The sequence below is a fragment of the Astatotilapia calliptera genome, chromosome 23 (assembly GCF_964374335.1).
Source record: "Astatotilapia calliptera chromosome 23, fAstCal68.1, whole genome shotgun sequence".
Taxonomy (NCBI): Eukaryota; Metazoa; Chordata; class Actinopteri; order Cichliformes; family Cichlidae; genus Astatotilapia; species Astatotilapia calliptera.
In genome coordinates this window covers 40513893-40524513 of record NC_137443.1, presented here as the reverse complement: position 1 = coordinate 40524513, position 10621 = coordinate 40513893, and the positions used below count along the sequence as shown (strand labels likewise).

The 10621-nt window shown below is 39.9% G+C and overlaps 1 protein-coding gene across 2 annotated transcripts; it reads left to right on the top strand.

The window, feature by feature from the left end:
- The first annotated feature begins 1628 nt into the window (after positions 1–1628).
- rcbtb1 (regulator of chromosome condensation (RCC1) and BTB (POZ) domain containing protein 1) lies at positions 1629–10599 on the top strand. 2 transcript variants are annotated; one of them, XM_080297409.1, is made up of 14 exons: positions 1753–1767; positions 1867–1896; positions 2473–2761; positions 3234–3384; positions 4627–4793; positions 5599–5757; positions 5841–5948; positions 6084–6226; positions 6479–6542; positions 6663–6789; positions 6897–7023; positions 7203–7354; positions 7451–7581; positions 8347–10599. In XM_080297409.1, exons 2-14 carry the CDS (start codon positions 1880–1882, stop codon positions 8485–8487), a joined length of 1776 nt encoding a protein of 591 aa, XP_080153535.1. In that variant the 5' UTR covers positions 1753–1767; positions 1867–1879; the 3' UTR covers positions 8488–10599. The 2 variants fall into 2 exon arrangements, with proteins under 2 accessions (XP_080153536.1, XP_080153535.1); XM_080297410.1 differs by lacking the exon at positions 1867–1896 and having other exon boundaries at positions 1629–1767.
- Positions 10600–10621: the final 22 nt, after the last annotated feature.

Sequence of the window (10621 nt, the reverse complement as noted above, 5' to 3'; positions counted from 1 at the left end):
GCATTATTATTGCACTGAAAATCTAAATTTCAAAATCATTCAGTGAATATTATTTTAGTTTAGTCTGTTGTTTTCAAACCACAAATGCGTTTTTATACTCAATCAGACTGAACTGACCCCGTATTAAAGCCTTGATGTTCTGCTGTTCACTTGGAAAGCACCCCGCTTGTTGCAGCGCATTAAACCTTAAGAGCCCAATGCTACAGTGTGTGCCAGTACTCCACCTACTGTTCATAAACAGGAACTACAAGGTGGTTGAGACAGGACACATTTTCTGGTTGTTTTTTGGGGGGGGGGTCAGAGAAATTTAATAATAATGTTTTATTTATATGCAGCTTTTTTCCCCCACATATGGGGATTTAAATAAGGAATTTTAACTTGTGAGTATCAGTCAAAGTCAGCTTTATTGTCAAGAGATCAAGACTCATCAGACGAGGCAACATTTTTCCACTTGTCCAGTTTTGGTGAGCCTGTGTGAATAGCTGACAGGAGTATCACACAGTGTGGACTGTAAAAGGTATGTTTCGGACCTCAGACCATTACAGAACCACGAGAGCTGTTGCCCATCTGGGTAACGTAATAATACGGCCCACAACTATTGCATAATTCCTCAGTAATTTAAAGGAATTTCAGTTATTTTATTTGAAGTTACAAAGTAATTATATTTGTCGACAAAGACTTCATGGTAAGTATACTAGAATAAAAGGGTCACGTGTCATGACCCAGGAAGCAAAGAAATAATTCTATTGTAAGTATATTTAAGTAGTTAGATAATTTTAAGTAGTTCCACTTTTCATAGTAATTTTGTAGAAAAACAAAATTTAAAATACTTGAGTGTGAGCCATATTTTGGAATGGATTAATCTTGCCTTTTCACAGCATTATTTTTTTTGAAAACTTTATTTAATTTGAGTTATGCTGATGCGCCGCTCGGCGTAGGAGGAACTAAGTGCTAAGTAATGCTGTTTATTCAACTGTCCTGTTTTAAACAATATAAATGTGATAAGGACAGTTCTCCCTTGCCAAGTAACAAGAAAAAATAAGTACTATCAAAATGTGTAGGACTATGTGACCTCACAGTGATGGAGCCTAGTCTAACTTTTTTCTTGCACAATCACAGCTCAAACATAACTTTTAAAGGAGGGTACAGAAGTTGGAAGTACCTGGAAGTTAGACCAAGTAAAGCCACTCCATAATACAGCCCCCAAGAAGTCCAGTGCACTTATATTGTTTGTTTTCCCACAAATTACACCATACTTAAAATTACTTACAGTATAATTTATGTCTCCTTTCCTGCAAAATACCCAGAATTTAGGCACTAGTTAAATATACTTAGAATATAATTATTTCGTCTTTCCTGTAAGTTGAGTGATGCTTAAAACTACTCATACACGACCTAACATTACTGCTTTAGTTATAATTATTTCTTTGTCACCTGCAAAAACTTGACTTGTTCCAGTATACCTACCTTTAAGTATTTGTAGATAAATATAATAACACTGAAAAAAAATAAATTCGTTGAAGATCGATTTTATTACAGGAGAATTGCGGCTTTGGTTCGGGCCGTGAGCGTTATCCCCATCTGTGGCTGGTAAGTGCACGTCTACATCTAGGTGTTATTTAACTGAGGGCCGGATGGGGCAGTGGTGCTCCTACGCGCCCGCTTAATCAACCGCGCGTATCATGCGCAAAGAAGAACAACTGACCACTCTCGACGCGGCTCGGCGGTTGTGCTACTGTAAACACCGGACGAGCGATTTTTTTTCAGGTAAATGTATTTATTAACACGAGTTTACACGCTGTAGAAGTAGTCGTTTTTATTCTTAAAGTTGTTGCCGTAACGCTGTCGCTGTCTGTCTTTTCTCAGTCGACTCGTTGTTATGGAGCGATGCTTTAGGTAGGAAGAGCACAAGAAAGCGCTTAACTAAGCTACTAGCTTCTCCGTTCATCACAAGCTTTTAATCGCAGTTAGCTTTGCTGCTGTGGTGCCTTTAAGGGGTGAAATTAAAAGTTTTTCTACGTAGGGTTGAAAAAAAGGGGAGCAGTAAATTAGAGTATGCTTGTTTTGTTTCTTTTTTAAATTATTGTTATTATTACGATTATTGCTAATATTATTATTATTATTATTGTTATCATCATGCTGGCTAAGGTGGAAAAAAATGTAGCAATTTAAAACGTCCCTGCTTATCAGCTATATCCAATATCAGCTCGCTGGCTTTTCTCAGGAGTTGAGAGCTTAACAGTAACATTATGTGTTATTGCTTTGGCCTCATGCTATGCCTCATTTACATGAGATTGAGATGCATTTCCCAAGACATACAGGTATTATTTGATGTAGTTCTGAACTTGCCAAATACTTGCCTGTCATTTCAAGAGAAGAAGAATAAATGTTACCCCTCTTTATAGTAATGTAACTGTTTAAAAAACAAACTTTGTCTATTTATCTTTAATATATTTCTTGTCTTGTCTAAAGCGACAGCAGGGATGGTTCTTCTGGCTCCACGCCACCACCACCATCGCCTCCTCCTCGGGTCCTCCCTTCCCCTCGTCATCCCCCTCCTGTGCCCTCCTCCTCTCCCCGATCATCCCTGACTCCTCCTACTTCCCAGCTAGGAAGACTGAATTTTGCAGGAGCGGTGATGGATGTCAGTAAATGGCCCCTGTTCTACCTGCTGAGTGCTCAGGAACTAGCTACAGTGCGACAGGCCTGTGTCTTTGGCACCACTGCCAATGAAGCAATCTATATCACCCATGGAAATGAGGTGAGGAGTGCACATTTGATAGTTTCTGTTTATGATATGAGCTCTTTAAATAGCACTCGAATGATTGTACTTGTTTTGTCTTCCTTATATTTGTGCCTGAATCTAATTCTGACTTTACATGAAGTGTGTCGTTTGCTCTGTAGTTACGTGACAGTTTAAACAACAGGAAAACGTATGAAGCCGATGGGGTTTGCTGTGTGAAATGCCTCCAGTGCGCTTTTTATGTGAAGGTTTATTTCATAAGCGTGTGTTTTGTGGGGAAAGAAAAAATATGCCGCAGGAGATCCTGCATTGTTTTCACTTTCCTGTTTGAATGCCACCATACCAGAGCACAGCTGATCTCAATCAAAACGCATAAGTCACACAATGAGCATCTATTTGCTTTGTGTTTGTTGATAACCTACAACACAGCACTTTAAATGTGTATCTGCACTGTGTCTCTGTATTTTGAAACGTGTGTTACTGTTTCCAGGTGTTTGTGTTGGGGTTAAACTGCAGTAGCTGCCTTGGTACAGGAGACAGTCTGAGCACTGTTATGCCGAAGAAACTGGACTTCCTACGAGGGAAGAAGGTAGCCAGTGTGAGCTATGGCAGCGGACCTCATGTCCTATTGGCTACTGACGGTAGGCTGTTTTTTTTATATTTATACAATGTTTTCATCCTGCTGCATAAGCATTTCACTGTATAGTCATGTGCTCAATATTGGTCAATTTCTACAGAGAGGTTGACTTTTTTCTATTGAACAGTGGAAATGTCACTAATATGAGCTTAACCCTTTCATGCATAGTGGTCACTACAGTGGACAGCTATTCAAAGGCTGTTTTCTTGTATTTGTGTCAGTGTTGATGGTGTACTTGCACATAAACCACTACATTGGACACTGATGTGTCAGTCCATACACATCAGTTGTATGCACATCAACTGATGGACATACAATGTATACACATCAACCCTTTGAAAAGGCAAAGCAAGTTTATTTATACAGCACAATTCAACGGCAAGTTGATTCAAAGTGCTTAACAGAGACATTAAAAAACAAAAACAAATAAAAAGCATGATTTACAATGGGGAAAAAAGGAACAGTAGATAAAATCAGTACCGGTAGTTAAAATGTAAGTTTTGAAATTTAAGCTTAAAAGTGTGGATTTGGTGCTTTATTCAAATGCAGCTGAGAACAGGTGAGTCTTCAACCTGGATTTAAATAAACTGAGTGTTTCAGCTGATCTGAGGCTTTCTGGGAGTTTGTTCCAGATATATGGAGCATATAAGCTGAATGCAGCTTCTCCGTGTCTGGTTCTGACTCTAGGAACTGATAAAAGACCGGATCCAGATGACCTGAGGGATCTGGAAGGTTCATACTGGGTCAGCAGGTCACTGATGTATTTTGGTCCTAAACCATTCAGAGCTTTATAGACCAGCATCTATCCTCTGACGGACAGGCAGCCAGTGTAAAGACCTCAGAGCTGGACTGATGTGGTCCACTTTTTTGGTCTTAGTGAGGACTCGAGCAGCAGAGTTCTGAATGAGCTGTAGTTGTCTGACTGATTTTTTAGGTAGACCTGTAAAGATGCTGTTACGGTAATCAAGCCTACTAAAGATGAATGCTGAATGATGAATGGACTAGTTTTTCCAGGTCCTGTACATGTAAATAAATAAATAAGTAAATGTTTAAAAAAAATAAGTTCAAAAATCTTTTTTTCATACCTAAAGATGAATAAAAATCCTGATTCAGGTTGTCATAATTCATGCATGAAAGGGTTTACCTGAACTAAAAAATGTGCTAATAACATAAATAGAAACTCAGACACTGTATAACCAAAACCTGTATAACATTGACAGCTTAAATTTGTTTTTATGTGTTGCAGATGGACATCTGTTTGCATGGGGTCACAATGGTTACAGTCAGCTGGGGAATGGGTCGACCAACCCGGGACTCTCCCCCGTGTTGATCACCGCTAACCTGCAGAACAAAAAAGTGAAAGAGGTGTCGTGTGGCTCACATCACTCTATGGCTCTCACTCTGGATGGAGAGGCAAGTCCTTTTTTATATATATTTTTTAAATTACCGTTAAATGTGTTTAGCGTGTCTTTTCCTGTCTCGCTCTGTTCTCTTCTTTTCCCCTCACCCCCAGCTGGTCCTGGCAGATGCTTCTCCCTGAACCTGGTTCTTCTGGAGGTTTCTTCCTGTTAAAAGGAAGTTTTTCCTTCCCACTGTCACCAAGTGCTTACTAGTGGGGATCAGCTGAGTGATTAGGTTTTCTCTCTATTATTGTACAGTCGTAACCTTACAATATAAAGCATATTGAGGTGACTGCTGTTGGGATTTGGTGCTATGGTGCTGGATGGTAAACAGTTTCCATTCACTCTTAAACAACAAAAGAAAAGAGCAGGGATGGCAATAGTAGGTAATGAAAAGAAATATGTGGCACACATAATTTAATTTAATTAATAAAATATCATCAAATATGACTGAAATTAGAATATTCTTATTTTTATGTACCACTCTAAATAAAAAGTTTAGCCCTAAGGGGGTCACCCTTATATACCTTGACCTGCCACCTTGAGGCCTTTAGGTGTCACACTAAGAAGCCTGTCTTTAACCCAGCGGCATTAAAGCTAATGGGGTTGTTTGTGTGGTAAGCTGGAAAGGCTGTTGCCATTTAAAATATTACTAAGTGTACGTTAAGTATTGCATCCTTTTCCCAGTTTGTTCATGTACATTCAAGTTTTTCTGTTTGAGATGTTACTCAAACAGAACAACTCAGAGTACAGCATCAATAACATCATTCTGAGAAAGGTGTTTTTTCTCACACTACAACATTGTCAATCCTCTCTAGGTCTTTGCATGGGGATATAATAACTGTGGCCAGATTGGTTCAGGCTCCACAGCCAACCAACCCTACCCCAGGAAGGTCACCGGATGCCTGCAGGGCAAGAATGCATCGGGCATCACGTGTGGGCAAACCTCCTCTATGGCTCTTGTCGACAATGGAGAGGTGATGTTAAATAAATTCTTAGTGATCTCATTGAGAAATCTGAACTTGATGTGGTAAACAGGGTGGCTTTTATTTCTCTTTAGGTTTACGGCTGGGGCTACAATGGAAATGGGCAGTTGGGAATTGGCAACAATGGAAATCAGCTGACACCTTGCCGTGTCGCTGCACTCCAAGGGATGTGCATTCAACAGGTGAGACATCCAACAACCACATGAATGAGTTTTTAATATCAATAATTGCCTTGAGGATGACTCATGATTTGTGCTGACATCTGATTGGGTAATTTTTTTTTATCAGCCGCATTTAAATCCATCCCTACCTTCCAGATTGTATCGGGCTATGGACACTGCCTGGCCCTAACCGATAAAGGGCTGCTATATGCCTGGGGAGCAAATACCTATGGTCAACTGGGAACTGGCACCAAGAGCAACCACCTCAGCCCTGTGCACATCATGGCTGACAAAGAGAGGTAGGAAGGAGAGGGAAGGGTGTCGGACGTTTCCTGTTAATATTTAGTTTCCTGTCCTCATTTCCTCCCTCTGTACCTCTGCCTCCGCTCCTGGTCTTAAGTGGTCGTCTGCAGTAAACAAAACAATGCTCTTTCCCTAATTGTAGATATTGTGGGGCAAATCATGCCACAGCAAAACAGCTTTCAGACTTTTGACATGTTTCAGTACAATAATTAAGAAGGAAAAGCTTCCCTGTGTCTCTAATTTGGCAGGGTCGTCGAGGTGGCAGCATGCCATTCGACACACACGTCGGCAGCCAAGAACCAAAGTGGGCAGGTATAGCATTCATCTTTCAAAGTGATGCACAGTCTTGTATTTCTTTGGTTTCTGGAATTCTTTATTCTAAAAAAAAGACCAAAAAAATCCAGGAGCATTATCATTTCACTCCTCCTCCAGGTTTTTATGTGGGGTCAGTGCCGGGGCCAATCCATTGTCCTGCCACACCTCACGCACCTCACCAACACAGACGACGTCTTTGCCTGCTTCGCTACGCCATCCGTTATGTGGCGCCTCATGTCTATGGGTGAGAGAAGAGACAACAAATTGTGGATTATTTGTGTAAAAAACAAACAAAAATGAAAGCTGTCTAAGTACTAGAACTGTTTCTACTGCGGGGGGGTTTTCTTCTAGAGCAAGATGACTTCCTGACGGTTGCAGAGGCTCTGAGGAAAGAGTTCGACAGTCCAGAAACGGCTGACCTCAAGTTCAGTGTTGATGGCAAATACATCCACGTTCACAAAGCTGTGCTGAAGATCAGGTGTGTTTATTATCCACATAGCTATAAGTGAAAGATAGCCTTGATGCATTTGGTAGCTGTGCTTTGTTTCAGGGCAGTTAAGGCAGCCTGTGATTTTTGTTGGCAGCCCTTAACATGTCAGGTTTTGACTATTTGACCATTTGTATACATTGTAAATAAAGTATTTTTATCGCGGCTAGGTGCGAGCATTTCCGTTCAATGTTTCGCTCCCAGTGGACGGAGGATCAGCAGGAAGTGATAGAGATTGGCCAGTTCTCGTATCCCGTCTACAGGTCCTTCCTGCAGTTTCTTTACACAGACACTGTTGACCTTTCGCCTGAGGATGCCATTGGTTAGTATGAATGCAACTGTTAAATATGTTCTTAGAGTGTGTAGAAGGATGTTTTTTTTTTTTTGACACTGTGTGTGTTTGTGTGTTGTGCTGCAGGCCTGTTGGACCTGGCCACCTCTTATTGTGAAAACCGCCTGAAACGCCTGTGTCAGCAGATCATCAAGAGAGGAATCACTGTGGAAAACGCCTTCACCCTGCTGTCTGCTGCCATACGATACGACGCAGAGGTACAGTTATAAACAGGTTTGTCAGGTGGATAAGCTGAGGTGGTAGATAAATTCACATTTTGGACCAGACGACCAAAATGTTTGTGTGCCATGAGCTTGTGATCTTGTTGCCTTTAAAATAATTGCTTTAAAGACGTGGATCAGGTCTGCGACGACTCACAGTCAGTGTCAATCTTCAAAAATGACTTGGGTGCAATAAAACTGCAATACGACAGTTAGTCTGCTATCGGTTTGAGCTTGGGTCAAGGCTGCAATTACATGCAATCTGTTTGTGATAATGTAGTGATTAACTGTAATAAACTGGCCAAAATGAAGGACGTACACACATATATAAACAGAAATTTATATTAACTGCACACATTCAGAGTCAGAACCTCAGACACTGGAACAGAAATTCCTCCAGAATTCGTGACGTTGTTGCTGCAGGGCAGCAATTTCACAGCAGCCGCTCAGCAACCTTGCTGTGTAGAAGAATGCAAGCAGTCGAGTCGGGTCCTCTATTATACTGATCAGCGCACTCACACGGTGATTGCAACATGTTGACAATCAGTCTGTGTTTAAATATTAGACAGCTGTTATTTGCAAACCTTCACCAGTCTGTCTGAGAGTGATGGCAGTCTGCCCGAGTCTGCACTATGGTATAGCAGCAAAGGAAAACTGTCAGGGATTACAAGGTTTAACACCCTGTAAAATAAGCATCGGAATGTTTGTTCTTTCTTTTGCAATCTAATCTCCTTATTATTTTTCTATTGTTTGATTTTCCAGGACCTGGAAGAGTTTTGTTTCAGGTTTTGCATAAACCACCTGACTCGGGTAACTCAGACCGAAGCCTTCTGGCAGGTAGACGGAGCAATGCTGAAGGAGTTTATCAGCAAAGCGAGCCGCTGTGGAGCCTTCAAGAACTGAGTGGTGCTTTTAGGCTCCTGCGACCTAAAAAAGAAAGAAAAAAACCAACTAATGACCGAGTGGATTTGGTCACGCTGCGTGTGCAGCAGCAGAATGCAACACCACAGTTTTCACATTCCTGTTGATCCCATCCACGACAAAAGAGGAGGCCCTTTCTTGAAATACTTATTTATATATACTTTAAAGAAGCACTTAAACAACATTATTCATAAGATGCTTAAACTGGATTTTAAGCTGCGTTATCTGTGGATCTAAAATGAGCACTTTGGCCAAACCCATGGCGCCTTTTCTGTGGAAGTTCTTTACATATGTTACGTATACTTGAATTTTTTTTATTTTTTCTCAGCAGCGTTTGCTTTGTTCATTTACTTTCTGGAAAAGTTCATGTGAGGGACCAAAGATCTGGAAGGAATAAACTACTGACCTAATCTAAAGAGATGAACACTGTAATGTAAACATGTTTCACACACTTAGCAGTAGAGCCCAATTTATTGGTGAATTGATTGCATTGGTTAATTGCCAGTCTGTTAGTGTTTGCGTTCATACAGGAAAACTTAAGAAAGTAACGAGGAGATGGGAGAAAGACCCTTCTACCATGTTATGATTGCTGACATTGCATAGTTTGTCCACCAGCTGACACAGGGTAAGTTTGGCATTACCTGTTGGAGCACCTATAGCTGATCTGAGCAGAGTAAATAACGTAGCAATTTAGGGAAATTGATTTGTTGAGTTTCTCTGAAATGAAAAAAAAAATATTGACCAATATATCAGACTGTAAGATTTTTGAATCACCAAATATCTGTATCGGCCTTAGATATCTTATATAAGTCAGGCTCTAATTTGGTATTCAGCAGCTCTTTGTATTTAACTCAAAGCAACTGATTGATAAAGACAAACTCATACATATACATGACATACACAGCTGATGCAGAGCCTTCTGTGGTTTGTTATGAGTTGCTTGCTTGGTAAATGTCCTTTGTACATTTTGGGAAGTTAAAACCTGTTTTACTAGGTGTGTTCATTCTGCCTCACATTTCCTCTGCAGCACTACAGTCATCTCTTTATATTCCGTAATACTAAGAGGTTGATTTTTTAAGCTTATTCAAAAATCTATGGACTATATAGACTGAGAAAGTTGCGCTTTTCAGTTAAGAAAAATAACCGTCTTTGGTAAAATTACGACATTAGCTCCTTTTTTTCTTCCATTGCAAGTAAAATGTGTTGTATCTAAGGCATGTTGTACTGTGGAAACTTGCTCAGGTTTCCGCATTATTAGCATTTTCATCATTACAGGTTGGTTTCTGTGTTCGGGCAAATTAAAAATAAATCTACAAAAGTACTTAAGAGGAATTCATCTTAGTTTCTGTAGGTTTTTCTATATATGGAGCAGAAATTGCACTAAACAAAGCTACAGGATACATTGCATATTAAAGAAAGAGGAATGCTTTGAAGCACTTTTTTTCATTCTTTCACTTTGTCGTCTGATGACCAAAAACTCCCTGTGCGTCCTAGCCTTTAGGACAACATGTCAACCATGCCGTCTCCCAGTAAAGCCAATGTGAGATCAGTTTCTATTTCCTTGATAGGTTTCTATTTCTTGATGTACTCAGATGCTTGAGGAGGAGTTTCTGTTCGCTCCAACTAAAGCAGAACTGCTATTTATTATTAAGCACAGCTTCAGTTCAGGCTGGAAAGTAATTTAGGATGCTTTGAGAGCTTCTGTGGAAATCATTGTTTTCGGGAAATGAGGTCTAGGTTTACAGTTTCTGCTTGTTTTGTTTTTTATGAGCTGTTCCTTCTTTTTTTTTTTATGAAGTAATTTAAACTGGAAGAGTAAAACTGATTTGCATATTGTATTCACTCTCTCTCTCACTCACACACACACACACACACACACTCTCTCTCTCTCTTTGTTATACTTTCATCGTTTAGGAGAAGTTTATAAAACCATTAGGTCCATGCTTATATTCAGCTTACAGCATTGCAGTGTTTGGGGTATGCATTATTATTCTGTTGCTGTTACATACTTGAGACATACTGTATTATTTTACTTTTTTAATTTAGCTATGGGGATTATATTTCTGTGATGAAATAAATATTTCTTAAATCTGATTTGTTCACTTGTCATAACAAT

Excerpts from the sequence above, each read along its gene's own strand:
- rcbtb1 (XM_080297409.1), top strand. Across the intron at positions 3,385-4,626 it reads TGTCCTATTGGCTACTGACG|ATGGACATCTGTTTGCATGG; the intron begins GTAGGCTGTTTT and ends TATGTGTTGCAG. Across the intron at positions 7,582-8,346 it reads CCATACGATACGACGCAGAG|GACCTGGAAGAGTTTTGTTT; the intron begins GTACAGTTATAA and ends TTGATTTTCCAG.